Source organism: Coregonus clupeaformis, unplaced genomic scaffold (assembly GCF_020615455.1).
Source record: "Coregonus clupeaformis isolate EN_2021a unplaced genomic scaffold, ASM2061545v1 scaf0305, whole genome shotgun sequence".
Taxonomy (NCBI): Eukaryota; Metazoa; Chordata; class Actinopteri; order Salmoniformes; family Salmonidae; genus Coregonus; species Coregonus clupeaformis.
The window spans coordinates 158,361-184,134 of NW_025533760.1; the positions used below are offsets into that span (position 1 = coordinate 158,361).

At 42.9% G+C, this 25,774-nt stretch overlaps 1 protein-coding gene across 1 annotated transcript in view; it reads left to right on the top strand.

Moving 5' to 3' along the window:
• LOC121554440 (alpha-1,6-mannosylglycoprotein 6-beta-N-acetylglucosaminyltransferase A) overlaps window positions 1-25,774 on the top strand; it is a 96,067-nt gene that overhangs the window by 55,533 nt on the left and 14,760 nt on the right. The window contains 1 exon segment of the mRNA XM_045214760.1: window positions 15,581-15,714. Coding sequence (XP_045070695.1) covers window positions 15,581-15,714 — 134 coding nt within the window.

Consider the following 25,774-nt stretch of genomic DNA (forward strand, 5'->3'; position numbering starts at 1 on the left):
TGGCATCCACCAAACCCAGATTCGTCCATCGGACTGCCAGATGGTGAAGCGTGATTCATCACTCCAGAGAACACATTTCCACTGCTCCAGAGTCTAATAGCGGCGAGCTTTACACCACTCCAGCCGATGCTTGGCATTGCGCATGGTGATCTTAGGCTTGTGTGCGGCTGCTCGACCATGGAAACCCATTTCATGAAGCTCCTGACGAACAGTTATTGTGCTGATGTTGCTTCCAGAGGCAGTTTGGAACTCTGTATTGAGTGTTGCAACCGAGGACAGATAATTTTAACGCGCTTCAGCACTCGGTGGTCCCGTTCTGTGAGCTTGTCTGGCCCACCACTTCGTGGCTGAGCCGTTGTTGCTCCTAGACATTTCCACTTGACAATAACAGCACTTACAGTTGACTGCAGAAGCTCTAGCAGGGCAGACATTTGACGAACTGACTTGTTGGAAAGGTGGCATCCTATGACAGTGCCACGTTGATTCTACTGCCAGTGTTTGGCTATGGCTGTGTGCTCGATTTTATACACATGTCAGCAACGGGTGTGGCTGAAATTACCAAATCCACTAATTTGAAGGGGTGTCCATATACTTTTGTAAATATAGTGTACAGTGGGGAAAAAAGTATTTAGTCAGCCACCAATTGTGCAAGTTCTCCCTTGAGAGAGGCCTGTAATTTTCATCATAGGTACACGTCAACTATGACAGACAAAATGAGAGAAAAAAATCTAGAAATTCACATTGTAGGGTTTTTAATGAATTTATTTGCAAATTATGGTGGAAAATAAGTATTTGGTCAATAACAAAAGTTTCTCAATACTTTGTTATATACCCTTTGTTGGCAATGACACAGGTCAAACGTTTTCTGTAAGTCTTCACAAGGTTTTCACACACTGTTGCTGGTATTTTGGCCCATTCCTCCATGCAGATCTCCTCTAGAGCAGTGATGTTTTGGGGCTGTCGCTGGGCAACACGGACTTTCAACTCCCTCCAAAGATTTTCTATGGGGTTGAGATCTGGAGACTGGCTAGGCCACTCCAGGAACTTGAAAAGCTTCTTACGAAGCCACTCCTTCGTTGCCCGGGCGGTGTGTTTGGGATCATTGTCATGCTGAAAGACCCAGCCACGTTTCATCTTCAATGCCCTTGCTGATGGAAGGAGGTTTTCACTCAAAATCTCACGATACATGGCCCCATTCATTCTTTCCTTTACACGGATCAGTCGTCCTGGTCCCTTTGCAGAAAAACAGCCCCAAAGCATGATGTTTCCACCCCCATGCTTCACAGTAGGTATGGTGTTCTTTGGATGCAACTCAGCATTCTTTGTCCTCCAAACACGACGAGTTGAGTTTTTACCAAAAAGTTCTATTTTGGTTTCATCTGACCATATGACATTCTCCCAATCCTCTTCTGGATCATCCAAATGCACTCTAGCAAACTTCAGACGGGCCTGGACATGTACTGGCTTAAGCAGGGGGACACGTCTGGCACTGCAGGATTTGAGTCCCTGGCGGCATAGTGTGTTACTGATGGTAGGCTTTGTTACTTTGGTCCCAGCTCTCTGCAGGTCATTCACTAGGTCCCCCCGTGTGGTTCTGGGATTTTTGCTCACCGTTCTTGTGATCATTTTGACCCCACGGGGTGAGATCTTGCGTGGAGCCCCAGATCGAGGGAGATTATCAGTGGTCTTGTATGTCTTCCATTTCCTAATAATTGCTCCCACAGTTGATTTCTTCAAACCAAGCTGCTTACCTATTGCAAGATTCAGTCTTCCCAGCCTGGTGCAGCTCTACAATTGTGTTTCTGGTGTCCTTTGACAGCTCTTTGGTCTTGGCCATAGTGGAGTTTGGAGTGTGACTGTTTGAGGTTGTGGACAGGTGTCTTTTATACTGATAACAAGTTCAAACAGGTGCCATTAATACAGGTAACAAGTGGAGGACAGAGGAGCCTCTTAAAAAAGAAGTTACAGGTCTGTGAGAGCCAGAAATCTTGCTTGTTTGTAGGTGACCAAATACTTATTTTCCACCATAATTTGCAAATAAATTCATTAAAATCCTACAATGTGATTTTCTGGAGAAAAAAAATTCTCAGTTTGTCTGTCATAGTTGACGTGTACCTATGATGAAAATTACAGGCCTCTCTCATCTTTTTTAAGTGGGAGAACTTTTTTCCCCCACTGTATGTATTGGGGTAAGGTGAATAAGCATCAGGATATATGATAAACAAAGTAGCAGCAGCATATATGATGATTTTATGTGAGATGGTGTGTGTAGAGTCGGTATATATGTATGTGCATATTATGTGTGTGTGAGCAAATGATGGAGTGAGTGTTAGCTATTTAGTTAGCTATTTAGCAGTCTTATGACATGGGCATAGAAGCTTATGGCATGGGGATAGAAGCTGTTAGTCTATTGTGTAGACAATATTGTTTTTGAGACTAGCAGTGTTGTCTACGGCAGTTTTATTAGGGATGCTTTCAGTGTTCGTAGAATTGGCGATCACTTTTCAAATAAAGTTTTAATTGTCCTATGTTCTCCAGTAACAACACTTGGCCGTCCTCTCTCCCTGCTGCTGCTGCCTTTCTTTGTTTTTTTGTGACCAGCTTTTTATTTAGGGTTGTCCTTTTTTCAGAGGGCCGGTTACAGATACAAAAACAATCAAAGAAATGCATACAAAGATAACCCCAACACATTTCCCCCCTCAGTTCCCATCCACCAGCCCGCATCCTCCCTCCCCACCCGGAAACCATGTTTCCCACCTGCCAGAAGGGGAGCCATGGGAAGCATTGAACTACAGAAATTCAGCCGTGGCAATATATTCATTTTGACAATAGATATTCTGCTGGCTAAAGCAACTGGTATATTATTCCATCTACTGAGGTTGGATTGAATTGATTTGAGCGTTCTGTTAAAGTTTCTGGCAATGGTTTTATCTAAGGAAGGAAATACAATGTATTTACTCCCAAATATTTAAAATATGAAACGATTGGGATTCCATAAGTAGAGGTGGAGTCCTCCATCAGGGTTTTGAGAGGCAGTAGGGCTGATTTGGTTAGGTATAACTTGAGATGTAGCTGAATGATTGTCAATGCATTTGGGAGCGATTTGAGATGCATTGTCTAGATATAGTAAAATATAATCTGTGTATAGTGAGATGAAGTGATTAGTAGATTTTAGGGAAACTGGTGTTATGTCCTTCTGTTGACGAATTGCCTGGGCCAGTGGTTACGTAGATAATAAGAATAGAAAAGGTGAAATTGGATATCCTTGTCTGCTGCTTCTAGTGATTCTAAATGGAGCAGAGCAGATATTGCCTCATAACTATGGCTGAGGGATTGGCATATAGTATTTTAATCATATTCCCGAAATTGGAGCCAATTTCCATATGTTCCAAGCACAGGAGGCTGCTGAGGGGGAGGATGGCTCATAATAATGGCTGGAATGGTGTAAATGGAATGGCATAAAACACATGGAAACCATGTGTTTGATGTGTTCGATACCATTCCATTTATTCCGTTCCAGCCATTACTGTGAGCCTGTTCTCCCCTGTGGTTCCAAGACAGACCAGAGATATGAACATTCTAGTCTATCAAAAGCTTTTTCTGCATCGAGAGAGAATACAGCCCAAGGAGCTGTTGTTTCTGATTAAATATCTAAGATATATAATAGTCGATGGAGGTTATCCGAGGATAAACACTTTTTAACAAACCCGCTTTGTAGTGCTGCACAATTTGTACAAAATACCTAATTGAGATCTTTTGGCCAGATATTGCAACTGAGATTATGATTTGTGATTTTCAAACACTTGGCTGAAACCTTGGTAATTCCATCAGACATGGTTAAAACAAGTGTCAGGGTAGAGAACATCACTTCTTAAAATGTGATCATATGAATGAATACATACTGGGCTAACTGAATACAAAACCAAATGAAACAAATCTTTTCCAACATTATAAGCTACATATGTTAATCGATAGGATTATTACACCTAGATGTTAACAAACATACATTTATAACATGATCATACAAATATAGTGTGCTATTAGCGCAGCACTTATTCATTAATTAATGAATAACATTATGATAGTCCCGTGTAGCTAAATTGGTAGAGCATGGCGCTTGCAACGCCAGGGTTGTGGGTTCGATTCCCACGGGGGCCAGTATGAAAATGTATGCACTCAATAACTGTAAGTCGCTCTGGATAAGAGCGTCTGCTAAATGACTAAAAATGTACATGTAAAATGATTTCCTATGTTACCATTATGAGTTTTTAAATAATCTAATTCATTATTTATACAGGCAGCCACGGGCTGCAAATGGAATAGGAAGCTTATTATTGTATAATTATGTATAAGTAGGCTCAATCATTTGTATAATTGAAATTATAAGTCAAAGTGCCTTAAAAATATTTATACCATGGTATTGTTGAATACTCGTTTCTGATTGGCTTGAAGGGCATTCTAGAGCATGCATTATTTCCCTGTAACGCGGTATATCAGCACAGTAGAATTCAATGTTCATTCTTACATGCTCTATCTTTGAGCTGCTTTTGAATTTAAAACATTATTGGCATTGTTGAATTCAATTTTCATAATAGCAAGCTAGGACTGATGGTTTGGTTAGCTAAACTAGCAAGTCTGTTTGTATGATTACCAAGGCAACTACTGTAGCTACATTGCCTTCAGAAAGTATTCAGACCCCTTTACTTTTTCCACATTTTGTTATGTTACAGCCTTATTCTAAAATTGATAAAAAAATATATATATCCTCATCAGTCTACACACAATACCTCATAATGACAAAGCGAAAAGACGTTTTTAGATTTTTTTTGCAAATGTATTTAAAATAAATAACCAAAATACCTTACAGTGGGGAAAAAAAGTATTTAGTCAGCCACTATTTTTGCAAGTTCTCCCACTTAAAAAGATGAGAGAGGCCTGTAATTTTCATCATAGGTACACGTCAACTATGAAAGACAAATTGAGAAAAAAAATCCAGAAAATCACATTGTAGGATTTTTATGAATTTATTTGCAAATTATGGTGGAAAATAAGTATTTGGTCACCTACAAACAAGCAAGATTTCTGGCTCTCACAGACCTGTAACTTCTTCTTTAAGAGGCTCCTCTGTCCTCCACTGGTTACCTGTATTAATGGCATCTGTTTGAACTTGTTTTCAGTATAAAAGACACCTGTCCACAACCTCAAACAGTCACACTCCAAACTCCACTATGGCCAAGACCAAAGAGCTGACAAAGGACACCAGAAACAAAATTGTAGACCTGCACCAGGCTGGGAAGACTGAATCTGCAATAGGTAAGCAGCTTGGTTTGAAGAAATCAACTGTGGGAGCAATTATTAGGAAATGGAAGAAATACAAGACCACTGATAATCTCCCTCGATCTGGGGCTCCACGCAAGATCTCACCCCGTAGGGTCAAAATGATCACAAGAACGGTGAGCAAAAATCCCAGAACCACACGGGGGGACCTAGTGAATGACCTGCAGAGAGCTGGGACCAAAGTAACAAAGCCTACCATCAGTAACACACTACGCCGCCAGGGACTCAAATCCTGCAGTGCAAGACGTGTCCGCCTGCTTAAGCCAGTACATGTCCAGGCCTGTCTGAAGTTTGCTAGAGTGCATTTGGATGATCCAGAAGAGGATTGGGAGAATGTCATATGGTCAGATGAAACCAAAATATAACTTTTTGGTAAAAACTCAACTCGTCGTGTTTGGAGGACAAAGAATGCTGAGTTGCATCCAAAGAACACCATACCTACTGTGAAGTATGGGGGTGGAAACATCATGCTTTGGGGCTGTTTTTTTACAAAGGGACCAGGACGACTGATCCGTGTAAAGGAACGAATGAATGGGGCCATGTATCGTGAGATTTTGAGTGAAAACCTCCTTCCATCAGCAAGGGCATTGAAGATGAAACGTGGCTGGGTCTTTCAGCATGACAATGATCCCAAACACACCGCCCGGGCAATGAATGAGTGGCTTCGTAAGAAGCATTTCAAGGTCCTGGAGTGGCCTAGCCAGTCTCCTGATCTCAACCCCCATAGAAAATCTTTGGAGGGAGTTGAAAGTCTGTGTTGCCCAGCGACAGCCCCAAAACATCACTGCTCTAGAGGAGATCTGCATGGAGGAATGGGCCAAAATACCAGCAACAGTGTGTGAAAACCTTGTGAAGACTTACAGAAAACGTTTGACCTGTGTCATTGCCAACAAAGGGTATATAACAAAGTATTGAGAAACTTTTGTTATTGACCAAATACTTATTTTCCACCATAATTTGCAAATAAATTCATTAAAAATCCTACAATGTGATTTTCTGGATTTTTTTTTCTCATTTTGTCTGTCATAGTTGACGTGTACCTATGATGAAAATTACAGGCCTCTCTCATCTTTTTAAGTGGGAGAACTTGCACAATTGGTGGCTGACTAAATACTTTTTTTCCCCACTGTATTTACATAAGTATTCAGACCATTTGCTATGAGACTTGAAATTGAGCTCAGGTGCATCCTGTTTCCATTGATCATCCTTGAGATGTTTCTACAACTTGATTGGAGTCAACCTGTGGTAAATTCAATTGATTGGATGTGATTTGGAAAGGCGCACACCTGTTTATATAAGGTCCCACAGTTGACAGTGCATGTCAGAGTAAAAACCAAGTCCTGAGGTCGAAGGAATTGTCCGTAGAACTCCAAGACAGGATTGTGTCGAGGCACAGATCTGGGGAAGGGTACCAAAGAATGTCTGCAGCATTGAAGGTCCCCAAGAACACAGTGCCCTCCATCATTCTTAAATGGAAGAAGTTTAGAACCACCAAGACTCTTCCTAGAGCTGGCCACCCGGCCAAACTGAGCAATCGGGGGGACAACCATCTCTGCAGCATTCCAATCAGGCCTTTATGGTAGAGTGGCCAGACGGAAGCCACTCCTCAGTAAAAGGCACATGACAGCCCACTTGGAGTTTGCCAAAAGGCACCTAAAAACTCTCAGACCATGAGAAACAATATTCTCTGGTCTGATGAAACCTGACTTTTGCCTGAATGCCAAGCGTCACGTCTGGAAGAAACCGGGCACCATCCCTACAGTGAAGCATGGTGGTGGCAGCATCATGCTGTGGGGATGTTTTTCAGCGGCAGGGACTGGGAGACTAGTCAGGATCGAGGCAAAGATGAACGGAGCAAAGTACAAAGAGATTATTGATGAAAATCTGCTCCTTCCAACAGGACAACGACCATAAACACACAGCCAATACAACGCAGGAGTGGCTTCGGGACAAGACTCTGAATGTCCTTGAGTGTCCCAGCCTGAGCCCGGACTTAAACATTTACATTTAAGTCATTTAGCAGACGCTCTTATCCAGAGCGACTTACAAATTGGTGCATTCAACTTAGGATAGCCAGTGGGACAACCACCAGGGGGGAGGAGGGGTGTAGAAGGATTACTGTTAGACTATTCCAGGTATTCCTTAAAGAGGTAGGGTTTCAAGTGTCTCTGGAAGGTGGTCAGTGACTCCGCTGTCCTGGCGTCGTGGGGGAGCTTGTTCCACCATTGGGGTGCCAGAGCAGCGAATAGCTTTGACTGGGCTGAGCGGGAACTGTGCTTCCATAGAGGTAGGGGGGCTAGCAGGCCAGAGGTGGATGAACGTAGTGCCCTCGTTTGGGTGTAGGGTCTGATCAGAGCCTGAAGGTAAGGAGGTGCCGTTCCCCTCACAGCTCCGTAGGCAAGCACCATGGTTTTGTAGTAGATGCGAGCTTCAACTGGAAGCCAGTGGAGTGTGCGGCGGAGCGGGGTGACATGAGATAACTTGGGATGGATGAACACCAGACGGGCTGCAGCGTTCTGGATAAGTTGTAGGGGGTTTAATGGCACAGGCAGGGAGCCCAGCCAACAGCGAGTTGCAATAATCCAGACGGGAGATGTCAAGTGCCTGGATTAGGACCTGTGCCGCTTTCTGTGTAAGGTTGGGTCGTACTCTCCGAATGTTGTAGAGCATGAACCTGCAGGATCGGGTCACCGCTTTGATGTTAGTGGAGAACGACAGGGTGTTGTCCAGGGTCTTGCCAAGGTTCTTTGTACTCTGGGAGGAGGACACAATGGAGTTGTCAACCGTGATGGCGAGATCATGGAGCAGGCAGTCCTTCCCCTGGAGGAAGAGCAGCTCCATCTTGCCGAGGTTCAGCTTGAGGTGGTAAACCCGATCTAACATCTCTGGAGAGACCTGAAAATAGCTGTGCACCGACGCTCCCCATCCAACCTGTCAGAGCTTGAGAGGATCTGTAGAGAAGAATGGGAGAAACTCCCCAAATACAGGTGTGCCAAGCTTGTAGCGTCATCGCGGAACACACCTTCCAAGTCGTTCATTATTTTCCATAAAATGCATATCCCCTCGTTGATTATCCCTTACGTAACACATAGCCTACCGATTGCAAGGTGTAGGCTGTATCCAAAACATTGGAGTCTATTCCAGTCATCATCGCGACATGTTTCAACTTCTCCATTAATTTTGTTATACAGTGTTGGAATGGCGACTGAGGAGAAATATGTGCGAGATGGAATCTTGTATCTCCTGTCCAGCTTCTTTTGTCTTTGCTATCTTTGCAGACTGTGTAAATAGGAACAATTTTTTTGGCTAGGAGATAGCCTCTGTGATTTTTTTTTACCATGTAATTGTTGTAAAGTAGGAGATGGTTATTCTTCAAATGATTTAATACATTTGTTGTGTTGCCTCTTGTTGTCGCCACAACTGAGGCACTTTTTGCACAACACTTGCATGTGGTTGACATCGGTTTGCCTGTAGCCAAAATACTGCCATACCACTGAAAATGCGCCCTTTGGCACCAAAATGACATTCTCGTTAGTACTAGCAGCACTCATGTTTCCGATACACAAAAGCCAGAGAGTTTCTAAACCTCATACTGTACTTTCTTTGGTAAAGCCCTTTCTCTCTCACCAGCATCTAACTACGCACTCCGAAGCGGGGACACTTGTGATTGGCCAGCATGTGAATGCCATGCAGAGTGAGAGAGCCCGCTTGTGATTGGTCAGCATCCTTATGTAGAGATTGAATGAACAGAGTCTAGCGCATCTAATTGGAGGAGGTACCGCAGTCTAGTTTTTGTTGGGAGTTTCAAAGAAAGGGGAAAATCGCAGCCTCTTTTGGATATTGCACATGTCAATATCGCAATTTCGATCGAATTCGATTAATAGTGCAGCCCTACCGCTTTGGTCCGTGTGGACCAATTTGGGTAAGTAAGTCTGGAGATGGGATGACAACATTTTGGAAAACAGTTTAATATCTGTGTTTATAATGAGAACATTGGGTGGCATCCTTACCTTTTTAAAATAAAATCTAAATTAGTGCTGTATTTACATCTCTCCCAAATGAACCTTTGTGAACGGCTGTATTAATCATGTCGAGCAATAGTGGACCTAATTGATTCCAACATTTTAAATAGACTTCGGAAGGAATAGCTCCCATCCAAGTGATTTGCCTTTATTCATGCTATTCAATGCCCCTTTGAGTTCATTAAGAGAGATTTGGGCTCCCAGCGAGGTGGCTTCCTCTGTTGAGAGAAGAGGAGTTCTTAATTATTTTAAAAGGACTTTGTCTCGCTTGGTGTGTATTTACAATCAGAAGTGTACAGTTCTTTATAGAAGCAGGATAATCTTTAATTGATTAATTTGGATTCTGATAGTAATTCCCCTGTTTCAGATTCAATAGTTGCTTTATCAACTAATTGATCATTACTGCGTATCTTGTTGGCCAGTAAACGACTGGGACGATTACCATGGAAGTAATGGTTGAGTCTAACTCGATGGACGGTAAATTCTGCTCTCTGTCTTAACATTATATCTTGACTTTGGAAAGAGTAATAGCTACCTGATCTGAAAAGAGTATTTGTTGAGAACGCTTTAACACAGTTATAACACCCTAGAGTCAATTTCCGTGGTCCCACGTAAATGTAATTAGCATAGTAAAAAAATCCCCATAAAAAATCTGTCAGTTTTGGGCTACACACCCTCTGTGGAAAGGTGAGTCTCTCACGAACACGTACACGTCGGCTGTTTTGTTGTAGGATGCCCACAAGCCTCACATATCTCGTCTGAAGGTCCCCTGGTACCAGTTTAAAAAATGAATGGAAGTATACTGAACAAAATATGAATGCAACATGCTGACTGCAGGAATGTCCACCAGAGCTGTTGCCATATAATTTAATGTTCATTTCTCTACCATAAGCCGCCTCCAACATTGTTTTCGAGAATTTGGCTGTATGTCCAACCAGCCTCACAACCGCAGACCATGTGTAACCAGGCCAGCCCAGGAGCTCCACATCCAGCTTCTTCACCTGTGGGATCGTCTGAGACCAGCCACCCGGACAGCTGATGAAACCGTGGATTTGCACAACCGAATAATTTCTGCACAAAATGTCGGAAACCGTCTCAGCGAAGCTCATCTGTGTGTTCGTCGTCCCTCACATGTGTGTTAACCTGACTGCAGTTCGAGCGTCGTAACCGACTTCAGTGGGCAGATGCTCACCTTCGATGGCCGCTGGCACGCTGGAGAAGTGTGCTCTTCACGGATGAATCCTGGTTTTAACTGTACTGTGCAGATGGCAGACAGCGTGTATGGCGTGGTGTGGGCGAGCGGTTTGCTGATGTCAACATTATGAACAGAGTGCCACATGGTGGCGGTGGGGGTTATGGTTGGGCAGGCATAAGCTACAGACAACAAACACAATTGCATTTAATCTATGGCAATTTGAATGCACAGAGATACCGTGACGAGATCCTGAGGCCCATTGTCGTGCCATTCATCCGCCTCATGTTTCAGCATGATAATGCACGGCCCCATTTCGCAAGGATCTGTACAGAATTCCTGGAAGCTGAAAATGTCCCAGTTCTTCCATGGTCTGCATACTCCACAGACATGTCACCCATTGAGCATATTTGGGATGCTCTGGATCAATGTGTACGACAGTGTGTTCCATTTCCCGCCAAAATCCAGTAACTTCGCACAGCCATTTGAAGAGAATTGGGACAACATTCCACAGGCCACAATCAACAGCCTGATCAACTCTATGCGAACGAGACGCATGAGGCAAGTGGTGGGCACACCAGATACTGACTGGTTTTCTGATCCACGTCCCTAAAAAAAAAAAAAAAAAAGGTATCTGTGACCAACAGATGCATATCTGTATTCCCAGTCATGTGAAATCCATAGATTAGGGGCCTAATGAATTCATTTCAAGTGACTGATTTCCTTATATGAACTGTAAATCAGTAAAATCTTTGAAATTGTTGCATGTTGCATTTATATTTTTGTTCAGTGTATATGGGGATAGTTTAGTAGCAAAAATAAGGGGTCAAATGCATGTACAAATATAAATAAAAAATATTGTTTACTGATCTTTCTTATATCTCTCAGATATAGGACAGACACTTCAGAACAAACTTCCTTTAGATTTTTGGGGGACTAACTGTGGTTCCATTTAGTGAATCTGTTATTCAATGCGTTTGTATGGGCTAATAGCAGTAAGCCCAAATTCAAATGTTTTTTTATACTTCAAGGGGTCATAAAATTCCAAATCAAATAGCAAAATGATCCTTGGTATGACCTTCTTAAAACAATTCCATATATTTTAGAAAACCTTTGGTGGCATCCCATAGAATTCGGGGTCATCCGAAGTATTTGAAAGTAAGTCTGTTAAGCTTTTTTCCTGCTGCTGCGTTTCTTACCGTATCCAGTCAGCTTGAGTGCAAGACGTTTTCCAATTGCTTTTTATGACATCCACAAAATTACCCAAATTACATTATGTATGGATTGCCTGCTACGAAGTGCCGAGCCGAGCCCGGGTGTGTGTCTTGTTTTGGCCGGCTGATTGAAGTCGACTGGCCTGGTGTCTTGGCATCGTCCAGCTGGGCCCATAAAACCTTTTCTGCAGGCTGCAGACTGTCACGTCCACTTACACTGAGTGATGTCAGAGGCCTCCCTTCTCCCCTCTCCTTCTCCCCAGCACTATTACTATTAGGAAAAATTATTTATACGATTAGTCTTATTTTCTACACAGTCCCTGTCACATGTAACAGTAAAGGAAGCAACGTTCTCACAACATTGTTGTGCTAATGCCATTTGGAGGTGGTGGTGTGGGGGGAGAAGGTTTTGGAATAGGTCTCTAACTACAGGGGGTGTTGGAACCCTATTCCCTTTAGTGCACTAGTGCCCCCTAAGACCTCTAATAAAAGTAGTGAATAGGGTGCCACAGACCCTGGTCAAAAGTTGTGCACAACATCTGGAATAGGGGGCCATTTCAGACGCAACCTACGTCTTCCCTGCATGGCAATCGGGGCGAGAGGAGGGGGAACATGCAGTGCACATCCCATCCCCGCTTCTCTTGAGGAATGCTCTCTGCTGTGTTGAAAGATTTAACTGCCTGTTGTCCTAACACATGGGCCGTAGAGACTGACGGCAGCTCCCTCTCTCTTACCCGCCTTTCCTCCTTCTCAGTCGGCTCGGAGTGAGGCCAGCTTCCATTATCACCACGTCGCGTGGCGGCCGTGAATTTTTCCCCAACACGTCGTCTCTCCACACGATTTACTGGCACTCTGCGATAGCTCTAAAATAGCAGTAAGCTCCCTCGAGCAGCGTATAGTAAATCACTTCCACAAACGGCTTCATGCAACAACATGTAGCCTAATACCCTCCACTCCCCTTTCCAGAAGGGGAGAATGTAGTGTAGGTCTGGAAGAGGTATACACTTCAGAGGGGCCAAGTCCATCAAGCAAAGCCCAGAGAGTCAGGATGAGAAGTTGTTTGCATCCCAAATAGCACCCTATCCCCTATATAGTGCTCTACTTTTGACCAGGGCCCATAGGACCAGCATATAGGGCACTGGTCAAAAGCGCACTATGCCATGTGGGCTTTGGGACGCAACCTTGTTTTATTTGTGCTGGATTTTTGTTGGCTTTTTGGGGGGGGTCACAGAAGCCCCCATTTTACTAATTTGGACTATCCGAGTCTTACATTGTCTTAATTTTCTAATCTCCGTCATTCACCCTTCTCCTCAGAAAAAGGGCAAAATCCTCATCTCAGGATTTTAGTTTCCATTTCCAAAACAGATGGTGTCGAGGCAAAACTCTCCCAAGTGTGTGCCGTTGCTCATTTCTGACCTGTTGCCCAGCTCATTTCCATAGTTACAGTACCACCATCCATTTTGCAATGAAGAAACGGAATACTAAGGCTCTAATCATAGAACATTAAATCATCAATTCACATTAAATTAACAAGTGAGTGAAATGTTCTTCTCTTTTATTCTGGAGATCCCCTTACATAATTGTATTGTTTTATGATGAGACAGATGTAGATACAGATAAGGAGGGAGGGAAAGAGAGGGGCACAGAAAGGATTTAAGGAATAGACAGTTGGCCGAGCCGAGGTCTCAAACCCCGTCTCCATGGGGGCACGTGTGGTCCGGAGTTGGGAGCGTCAGACTCCGGTGCACCACTTCACTTTTCTATGTGGAACTGTGTTCATTGTAAGCTGGTTAACATAAGCCTGAAATTTACTTTCCACTTCTAGGCATGAGTCAGGTGACTACTTCACTAACAAAACAAATAGCCTAATCATAGGCCTAATCATTTGGCCTATTGTCATGCTATTCACTCATTTCTGTACAGCAAATGCATGAATCAATGAACTAACGTAGAGAAAAACAGTTGTCCTATGCAGATCTCAAAGCGATAAGGTGCTGGCAATTGAATTGCTCTTTTAATGAACTAATGTCACCCACCTATAATCATCATTGTGTTCCCCATTAACTGTTTGTGGCTCATTTTCCTTTTTCTGTATATACAGTGAGGGAAAAAAGTATTTGATCCCCTTCTGATTTTGTACGTTTGCCCACTGACAAAGAAATGATCAGTCTATAATTTTAATGGTAGGTTTATTTGAACAGTGAGAGACAGAATAACAACAAAAAAATCCAGAAAAACGCATGTCAAAAATGTTATAAATTGATTTGCATTTTAATGAGGGAAATAAGTATTTGACCCCTCTGCAAAACATGACTTAGTACTTGGTGGCAAAACCCTTGTTGGCAATCACAAAGGTCAGACGTTTCTTGTAGTTGGCCACCAGGTTTGCACACATCTCAGGAGGGATTTTGTCCCACTCCTCTTTGCAGATCTTCTCCAAGTCATTAAGGTTTCGAGGCTGACGTTTGGCAACTCGAACCTTCAGCTCCCTCCACAGATTTTCTATGGGATTAAGGTCTGGAGACTGGCTAGGCCACTTCAGGACCTTAATGTGCTTCTTCTTGAGCCACTCCTTTGTTGCCTTGGCCGTGTGTTTTGGGTCATTGTCATGCTGGAATACCCATCCACGACCCATTTTCAATGCCCTGGCTGAGGGAATGAGGTTCTCACCCAAGATTTGACGGTACATGGCCCCGTCCATCGTCCCTTTGATGCGGTGAAGTTGTCCTGTCCCCTTAGCAGAAAAACACCCCCCAAAACATAATGTTTCCCACCTCCATGTTTGACGGTGGGGATGGTGTTCTTGGGGTCATAGGCAGCATTCCTCCTCCTCCAAACACGGCGAGTTGAGTTGATGCCAAAGAGCTCCATTTTGGTCTCATCTGACCACAACACTTTCACCCAGTTCTCCTCTGAATCATTCAGATGTTCATTGGCAAACTTCAGACGGCCCTGTATATGTGCTTTCTTGAGCAGGGGGGACCTTGCAGGCGCTGCAGGATTTCAGTCCTTCACGGCGTAGTGTGTTACCAATTGTTTTCTTGGTGACTATGGTCCCAGCTGCCTTGAGATCATTGACAAGATCCTCCCGTGTAGTTCTGGGCTGATTCCTCACCGTTCTCATGATCATTGCAACTCCACGAGGTGAGATCTTGCATGGAGCCCCAGGCCAAGGGAGATTTACAGTTATTTTGTGTTTCTTCCATTTGCGAATAATCGCACCAACTGTTGTCACCTTCTCACCAAACTGCTTGGCGATGGTCTTGTAGCCCATTCCAGCCTTGTGTAGGTCTACAATCTTGTCCCTGACATCCTTGGAGAGCTCTTTGGTCTTGGCCATGGTGGAGAGTTTGGAATCTGATTGATTGATTGCTTCTGTGGACAGGTGTCTTTTATACAGGTAACAAGCTGAGATTAGGAGCACTCCCTTTAAGAGTGTGCTCCTAATCTCAGCTCGTTACCTGTATAAAAGACACCTGGGAGCCAGAAATCTTTCTGATTGAGAGGGGGTCAAATACTTATTTCCCCTCATTAAAATGCAAATCAATTTATAACATTTTTGACATGCATTTTTCTGGATTATTTTGTTGTTATTCTGTCTCTCACTGTTCAAATAAACCTACCATTAAAATTATAGACTGATCATTTCTTTGTCAGTGGGCAAACGTACAAAATCAGCAGGGGATCAAATACTTTTTTCCCTCACTGTAAATGAATGAATATGAGTGAACTAACTAGCTTCAGTACTATAGTCATTGTGATCCCAGTTGAGCTGTATAATGACAGTTGTATTGTGTGGTTTATTTCCCCTGCAGCCCACACGCCAGACAACAGCTTCCTGGGCTTTGTGGTGGAGCAGCACCTGAACGCCAGCGACATCCGCCACATTGACGAAGTCAAGCGGCAGAACCAATCGCTGGTCTACGGCAAGGTGGATAACTTCTGGAAGGTAAGCCGCTTCAGCTCATGTATCCCGTGTGGCTGGCATAGCCAAGGTTTTGCGTTATACTCCGGCAGGGAACAGTGTTCAAATGAACAGTGACTCTTGGGGTGTCTAATGTGTCTTGGTGGTGTCTGAAGTTGAAATCTGATCACCTACATACTTAAAATGTATGTATGCACTCACTGTACTGTCAGTCGCTTTGGGAAAAAGTGTCTGCTACATAGCATTTATTATTATGTTATTTACATTGTGTACAAACTCTGCTCAGCTCTTAGTGATTTGGGAGCAGTTTTGTCTTGGACAAAATATAATTTAGTCTACATCAGCATTGAGGGTGAAGCTGAATATGGTAGAGTAGTGTTCTTCAGTTGGAATTTTGAATACCATGTCACCACCTGGAGACTCTTCTTCTTTAGAACAAAAAGAATTAAGTGATCTAGTTCCCAGACATCAACACTACTAGAATAGAGCCCAAAGAGAAGGAAGTGCTGCTCAGTTGAGTTCAATAGGAAACTGGTCCCATTGGCTTCACAGTCCCGTCCCTTGATCACAGGGAAATAGACAACACTGTGGATGCTTTTAAGGAGACTGTAGTGACTGAAGTGACAGTGTCCACTGAGACTTGCTTTGCACAGAATGCCTTTCGAGATGAAAGCACCAGACACACTACAACATAAGTCTTTGGGAACCAGCGTATGAAATCTTATTGTAACGCAGTTCCTTAACTCTTGAAAGAAAGTCACTGGAACACTTTGAAAACCTTGGGCAAAGTTTTTTGGGGATTTAATGGAGACTAGTAGTGTTCCTTTATAAACCTTTTTCCTGAGTTTCTGATATGTTGATAAATAGTATAATTCAGCTCTACTCTCTGATTAGTTACAATATATACCTACTCAGACTCTGTTGTGCAGAGGCATTGTCGCAGGGATTATTTCATCTAAGACAAAAAGGGTTTAGAGATTGTAACTACACCAGCCACAAGCGTTTTGCGTGCGATTGGCTCATTGTTGGCACATTACACATTGTTGGATTACTGCCTAATCTGTATATCTTGGTGAGAGTGACAAGGGCTGCGATGATGACAAACATTGTAATGAAGCCGGTTGGAACATTTTAAGCCAGCCATCTTTTGGAGGTCTAACAGACAGGGGATGCGTCCCAAATGGGCCCTGGCCAAATGTAGTGCACTATAAACGGAATAGGGTGCCATTTGGGATGCAACCAGAGTAACTCAGGCAGAAACAGATTCTACAAACAAAAGAGCAGAGGTAATCTCAACGCCTAGCTTTTATCATAATCAGCTTGCACAAAGCCGGCAGATGAGAGTGGTAAGATGCCAGTCATGCCACCCACAACCCAACCTGGTCATCCAGGTTAAGGGATGAAGGACATATTCCTGGGGATATAGACCTGTGTTCAAATAGTATTTATTTTCTCTCAAAGGTGTATTAGATTGAGCCTGGTGTACCAGATGTGCGGGGTTTGCACTTTTGGGACTATTCGATTGGTGCCATTGCGCCAGGTCAGCTCAATCAACAACAAATGCTATTTGAACTCCGGTCTGTGACCACACAATGAAATGACCATGTCTTGCAGAACCAGCATCCACACACAACACTGATTTGTCTAACACAACAGCCCTATATTAACCATGCAGTGCGGCTTGCCACACGCTCTCTCAAACCTGCATATGGCACAGCACAGTGGGCCATTTAGTCTGCCTTAAAGGTAAGAGTGCTGAACTCCCATCACTTCTCCTTGAAAAACATTAGCAGCTAATCAGATGCCCCGTCGTGTTCATTACCTCAGTTTTTAATTAAACAGCCATTTCAGAGGAGTCTGGTAATGAATGAACATGAGGAGAAAGGCCTCACTCGCACTTTCCCTACCCGATCTGCGGGGGCTGGCTGCATTGCCTTGTGAGGGACTATTTGCTTTTCATCAGGGAAACCAGGGAACAGCCTTTCAACTCCCTCATATCTTGGGATTGTGGTATTTACTGCTCTCTACAAGGCTAGAACATGATGAGGAGTGGGCGTACAAAAATAAGAGGTCAGAGGTCTCACTACACAGGACATCTAGTACAAAGTGCCTTTGCTACTTTGATTTTTATTTTACCTTTATTTAAGTCAGTTAAGAACAAATTCTTATTTACAATGACAGCCTACACCGTCCAAACCCGGACGACGCTGGGTCAATTGTGCGCCGCCCTATGGGACTCCCGATCACGGCCGGTTGTGATACAGCCTGGAATCGAACCAGGGGGTCTGTAGTGACGCCTCAAGCACTGAGATGCAGTGCCTTAGACCACTGCGCCACTCGGGAGCAGTGGTCTAACAACATTCAGTGACCAAACAAACGTCATTGCCTCCAATTGCTTTGTCTCTGACGGACATTTGTTTTTCATATGTAATGTTACACAGAACCCAGAAGCTCTTCACTAAGGGGAATATTCCCTGTCTCTTATCAGTAGGCAGAAGTGCACCACTAGCCTCTCTCTTCCCCTCTCTACAGGTGTGTGAATAGAGCTGTCTGCATCCCAAATGGCACCCTGGTCCAAAGTAGTGCACTATATAGGGAATAGGGTGCTGTTTGTGGTTCAGCAATTGTGTGGGGAGGTCTGATTTATAACGGGTACAGAATGGACGGTAATTGCTGTATCCATATAGGAGAGATTTATCATCTTTATGAGTGGCATTAAATGTAATTAGACACAGCAGAGAGGAAGCATCTGTCTGCCGTCACTGTGTGGCCTACATACTCAAGCACAACTTTCAGATCATTTCACCGGCAAACTCTAATGAGAATAATCCACTATTGTTGCTGTCTGGAGTGCCTCCGTGCATATCGCTGCTCTCGTGCTAATAAATGTGTTGCCTAAGAATTACATCTCAATTAGAGCAAAATATATGATTTATTACTTATGCTACACAATGTTTTTTTTTTGGTGAATTGTTTTTAAAAGGTCTGGTGTGATTCGGTAGTTGTTAACTGCAATGAAAGATGAAGTAATGGTAGGCTGTTAAATTCCTACATTGGAGTTATCATAGTTATCAAGGTGCAATTTCCTTAACATCAACCTTCAGACCTAATTTTCCCCATGAACATAGGTGTCATTTGAGATGTGGTGTACTAAATTATACAACGGGTGGTTCTAATCCTGGATGCTAATTTGTTAAAACCGCATTCCAGCCGGTGTCTATTCCACAAGTTACCACCGGCTAAGGCTATGATGTTGAAATGCCTATTTACTGTTCCATCTCACTGCACAATCCACTGTCTCATCAGCCCAACCAGGGAATTTATAAACTTGATCTCCACTGTAAAAAAGAATCTAGACATCATCTCCCCTTTCTTAGACTAGCATTTGGTTTTCACCAGCGGAGATTTGTAAAAACCTTGCTGTCTGTCTCTCCGACCTTTGCAACATGGTTTCAATATTGAAATTCAATATCCACTGTGTAAGGACAAGATAAACCACTTCATGAAATCATGAATCAGTTCATTTTTTATGGATATATACAAAGAAATGTCAATTGGTCAAACGAAACGTCCTGTCCTGCTGAAAGGTGAATTCATCTCCCAGTGTCTGCTGGAAAGCAGACTGAACCAGGTTTTCCTCTAGGATTTTGCTGTGAAAAACTCCCCACCCAGTCCTTAACAATTACTAGCATGCCCATAACATGATACAGCCACCACTATGCTTGAAAATATAGAGAGTGGTACTCAGTAATGTGTTGTATTGGATTTGCACCAAACATACCACTTTGTATTCAGGAAAAAAATGAATTGCTTTGCCACATTCTTTGCAGTATTACTTTAGTACCTTGTTGCCAAAACGATGCATGTTTTGAAATATTTTTATTGTGTACAGGCTTCCTTTTTTCACTCTGTCAGTTAGGTTAGTATTGTGGAGTAGCTACAATGATGTTGATCCATCCTCAGTTTTCTCCTATCACAGCCATTAAACTCTAACTGTTTTAAAGTCACCATTGGCCTCGTTGTGAAATCCCTGAGTGGTTTCCTTCCTCTCCGGCAACAGAGTTAGGAAGGACGCCTGTATCTTTGTAGTGACTGGGTATATTGATACACCATCCAAAGTGTAATTAATTACTTCACCATGCTGAAAGGGATATTCAATGTCTGCTTTTATTTTATTTATTACCTATCTACTAATAGGTGCCCTTCTTTGTGAGGCATTGGAAAACCTCCCTGGTCTTTGTGGGTGAATCTGTGTTTGAAATTCACTGCTCAACTGGGGGACCTTACAGATCATTTTATGTGTGGGGTACAGAGATGAGGTAGTCATTCAAAAATCATGTTAAACACTATTATTGCACACAGAGTGAGTCCATGCAACTTATTATGTGACTTGTTAAGCAAATGTTTACCAAGGAACTTATTTATGCTTGCCATAAGAAAGGGCTTGAATACTTATTGACTCAAGACATTTCAGCTTTTAATTTTAAATTAATTTGTTAAATTAATTAATTTGTTTAGGATATATTGGCACGGTTTGCCGGCCCTCAAATTCATCTTGGGCCTAACAACAATCGTGCCAATAAATCCTCCAAACACCGGCTTCTCTGGCATTATCACTTAAATATCTTACTCCTCAAGTGCACAACGGCAGTAGGTAGCACGTGGGATATTGATGCCTTTGGCTGCTGGTTCACTCCCTTTACATTGTCCCGGTCAGCCATGGGATGCGAACCAGCAACCCTCAGGTTAATAGCCCTAAACAACAACACCAACAGCGCCCAAGAGCTGCAATGCAAACTAGTTGAATCTACCAGGTCTCCTATGTCTCGAACAGTCACAGACATATTTTAAGTGTTTGAAGTGGGAGAGGGAAGGTGATAACCGAGCAGCCAAAAAGCAGGCTTCTCAAGGAGCCGTTACCATGGCAACCGGCTCGAGCCGAGCGCACTCACCGAGGCAAAATGAAGGCTGACTGTTGGCTGCGGCTCTGCGCACTCTGAAACAGCAGTTGTTTGAGTCTTGTTGTTGTTTTTGTGAGATTATGTGGTTGAGGTTGAGACTGTGTGAGTAATTGAATACACGAGAGAGTGAGTGTATGCAAACCATATATACTGAACAAAAATATAAATGCAACAATTTCCAGATTTTACTGAGTTACAGTTCATATAAGGAAATCAGTCAATTGAAATAAGTTCATTAGGCCCTAATCTATGGATTTCACATGACTGGGCATAGGCCCACCCACTGGGCACCCAATCAGAATGGGGTTTTCCCCACAAAAGGGCTTTATTTCTGTCCGAATGGCTGGTCTCATACGATCCCGCAGGCGAAGAAGCCAGATGTGGAGGTCCTGGGCTGGCGTGGTTACACGTGGTCTGCGGTTTTTAGTCCGGATGGACGTACTGCCAAATTCTCTAAAACGACGTTGGTGGCGGCTTATGGTAGAGAAATTAACATTCAATTCTCTGGCAACAGTTCTGGTGGACATTCCTGAAGTCAGCATGCTACTTGTAAGCTCCCTCAGAACTTGAGACATCTGTGGCATTGTGTTTTATGACAAAACTGCACATTTTAGAGTGGCCTTTTATTGTCCCCATCACAAGGTGCACCTGTGTAATGATAAGGCTTTTTAATCAGCTTTTTGACATGCCACACCTGTCAGATGGATGGATTATCTTGGCAAAGGAGAAATGCTCACTAACAGGGATGTAAGCAATTTTGTTCATGCAATTTGAGAGAAATAAGCTTTTTGTGCATATGGAAAATTTCTGGGATCTTTTATTTCAGCTCATGAAACACTACATGTTGCGTTTGTATTTTTGTTCAGTATAGAAAGTGAGATGAGAAGATAGACTGAGAGAGAGGGTGGGTGAGAGAAACAGAGAGAAATAGAGGAAGAGAGAAAGATGGAGAGGTAGAGGGAGGGTGTGAACAAGGAGATGGAGAGAGAGAAATAAGAGTTAGAGACAGAGAGGTAGAGATTCAAAAACACAGGTCCCCCTGGCCTTAGATCAGGGGAGGTGGACGCTGGTGTTTGAAATGCTAATGCTGGCTGACAGACAGCGCCCACAGTCCTTCCAGTGCACAAAGATCCATCAATGTAACCCTGACACATTTTTCTCACTGAGCCACTCACACACACAGACACTAGGGTGCATACACTAGCGTGAGCACGTACAAATACACAGACTTACAAACAAACCCACACATATTCACCCAGCCATACAGAAAAAGCCACTCATATATAGGCTACACACACACACACGACTGATGAATCATGAACAGACTTACAAACGTACCAAGATACGTTATCTGGAGATTCCAAGGGGTGTGATTCTCACAACTGAATGCAGTTCTGTTTTGTAAAACAAAAAGAAGTTGATGCTGGATAGTGAACAATGCTGGAAAAGCCTTTGTGCAAACAAACTTCCAGAAGTAATCAAATAGTTTACATTGTTTACTATCCAGCATCAACTTATTTTTGTTCTATAGTATTTCATCCCATGATCAAAGAACACCTCATGGATTAACTATAAACCAAAGAAGCACTCCTCTCCTGTGGCTCTGTAGTTCTATTTTAATTGGATTCAATGATGCTCATAACCCATTACAAATGATTTAGCGTAAGGTCATATTGGCCCTGGGAGAGTACATGGTTGTATTCACACTTGGCAGGTTCTCTCCACTGCCAGAATAATCTACCCCAGTATCCCAACACGTGCTGGTGAGCCCTGCATGACGCAAGGGTCTCTTAGGCTTAGCTCAATGGGCTAACACAGTCTTGTCAAACAATACAAAACATCAGAACAAACACACATACCAAACACACACATTTACGCACACACATTCACACACACACTTTTCCAGGTGATTTACAATGTAATTAAAACCTATCCTCTCTCGTTTTGATCATCAAGCCGATGTACTGGTTTGATTATTTCCCTACTACTACTCCCCATAAAGGCTAAGGAAGGCAGTGAATCTCCTTCCTCCCCAAAGTCAGCCTGACATCATGTTGTCTTCATTATCTTGGTCCTCGGGTCAATGTCCCTCAGTTTTCATGAACAGGTGGGAGGTAAACAAGCGCACACACGCACTAGTGTTTGCACACTGGCGCACACCGCCAGAGACATGCACACACACACTCACACACACACTGACAGGAGTTCTCAGAACAACACAGAAAGTATGAGTTAGCTATAATAAACCAGTTAAGTGTGTCCTCATTCCAGAAACAAACACACACACTGAAGTGGAATAATGTTATCTAAGAACCTTTTATGAAGTGAGATTCTTAATTCGGTAAATATACTGTATGTGCCATGATTCATGAATATATTCAACATAACTCACAAATAAAACCATGATCTATGAACATATTACAATATTTCACAAATAAAATTGTGATGCGAAAGTATTCACACACCTTGACTTTTTCCACCGTTTGTTGTGTTACAGCCTGAACTTAAAATAGATTACATTGTGAATGTTATTGTCACTGAACTACTACTACACACAATACTCCATAATGTCAAAGTGAAATTTTGTTTTTAGAAATATTTACAAATTAATTAAAAATGAAAAGCTGAAATGTCTTGAGTCAAGTATTCAACCCCTTTGTAATGGCAAGCCTAAATAAGTTCAGGAGTAAAAATATGCTTAACAAGTCACATAATAAGTTGCATGGACTCACTCTGTGTGCAATAATAGTGTTTAACATGATTTTTGAATGACTACCTCATCTCTGTACCCCACACAATTATCTGTAAGTCCCCCGCAGTGAATTTCAAACACAGATTCAACCACAAAGACCAGGAGGTTTTCCAATGCCTTGCAAAAAGGGCACATATTGGTTGATGGGTAAAACATATATTTATAAAGCAGACGCTGAATATACGTTTGAGCATGGTTAAGTTATGACACTGAACAAAAAAATATAAACTTAACATGTAAGGTGTTGGTCCCATGTTTCATGAGCTGAAATATACGATTTTCCATACGCACAAAAAGCTTATTTATCTCAAATTGTGTGCACTATTTGTTTACATCCCTGTTAGTGAGCATTTCTCCTTTGCCAAGATAATTCATCCACCTGACAGGTGTGGCATTTCAAGAAGCTGATTAAACAGCATGACTATTACACAGGTGCACCTTGTGCTAGGGACAATAAAAGGCCACTTTAAAATGTGCAGTTTTGTCACAAAACACAATGCCATAGATGTCTCAAGTTTTGAGGGAGCGTGCAGTTGGCATGCTGACTGCAGGAATGTCCACCAGAGCTGTTGCCAGATAATTTTATGTTAATTTCTCAACCAAAACAACATTGTTTTAGAGAATTTGGCAGTATGTCCAACCGGCCTCACAACCACAGACCACATGTATGGCATCATGTGAGCGAAGTGGTTTGCTGATGTCAACGTTGTGAACACAGTGCCCAATGGTGGTGGTGGGGTTATGGTATGGGCAGGCATAAACTGCGGACAACGAACACAGTTGCATTTTATCGATGGTAATTTGAATGCACAGAGATAACGTGACGAGATCGTGAGGCCCATTTTCGTGCCATTCACCCGCCGCCATCACCTCATGTTTCAGCAAGGATCTGTACACATATCCTGGAAGCTGAAAATGTCACAATTCTTCCATGGCGTGCATACTCACCAGACATGTCACCTATTGAGCATGTGTCGCGCTGCATGAAGCAAGTGGTGGTCACACCAGATACTGACTGGTTTTCTGATCCACGCCCCTACTTTTTTTTAAGGTATCTGTGACCAACAGATGCATATCTGTATTCCCCGTCATGTGAAATCCATATATTAGGTACAAATGTACTTATTTAAATTGACTGATTTCCTTATCACATTTACATTTTAGTCATTTAGCAGACGCTCTTATCCAGAGCGACTTACAGTTAGTGAATACATTTTTTTTTTATACTGGCCCCCCGTGGGAATCGAACCCACAACCCTGGCGTTGCAAACGCCATGCTCTATCAACTGAGCCCTGGACAACGCTGGGCCAATTGTGCGCCGCCCATGAGTCTCCCGGTCGCGGCCGGCTGCGACAGAGCCTGGATTCGAACCAGGATCTCTAGTGACACAGTTAGCACTGCGATGCAGTGCCTTAGACCACTGCGCCACTCAGGAGCCCCTTATATGAACTGTAACGCAGTAAAATCTTTGAAGTTATTGCATGTTGCGTTTTATATTTTTGTTCAGCATAATTACACTTTGGAGGTTGTATCAATGCACCCAGTCACTACAAAGATACAGGTGTCCTTCCTAACTCTGTTGCTGGAGAGGAAGGAAACCGCTCTGAGATTTCACCATTAGGCCAATGGTGACTTTAAAAGTTACAGAGTTTAATGGCTGTGATAGGAGAAAACTGAGGATGCATCAACAACATTGTAGTTACTCCACAATACTAACCTAATTGACATAGTGAAAAGAAGGAAGCCTGTACGGAATAAAATATTCCAAAACAAGTATCCTGTTTGCAACAAGGCACTAAAGTAATACTGCAGAAAATGTGGCAAAGCAATTACCTTTTTGTCCTGAATAGAAAGTGTTTTGTTTGGGGCAAATCCAATCCAACACATTACCACTCTCCATATTTTCAAGCATAATAATATGCCATTTAGCAGACGCTTTTATCCAAAGCGACTTACAGTCATGCGTGCATACATTTTTTTTTGTGTATGGGTTGTCCCGGGGATCGAACCCACTACCTTGGCGTTACAAGCGCCGTGCTCTACCAGCTGAGCTACAGAGGACCACATAATGGTGGCTGCATCATGTTATGGGTATGCTTGTAATGATTAAGGACTGGGGAGTTTTTCAGGATAAAAAATAAATGGAATGGAGCTAAGCACAGGCAAAATCCTAGAGGAAAACCTGGTTCAGTCTGCTTTCCAGCAGACACTGGGAGATGAATTCACCTTTCAGCATGACAATAACCTAAAACACAAAGCCAAATCTACGCTGGAGCTACGTACCAAGAAGACAGTGAATGTTCCTGAGTAGCCTAAAGTTTTGACTTAAATCTACTTGAAAATCGATGGCAAGACCTGAAAATGGTTGTC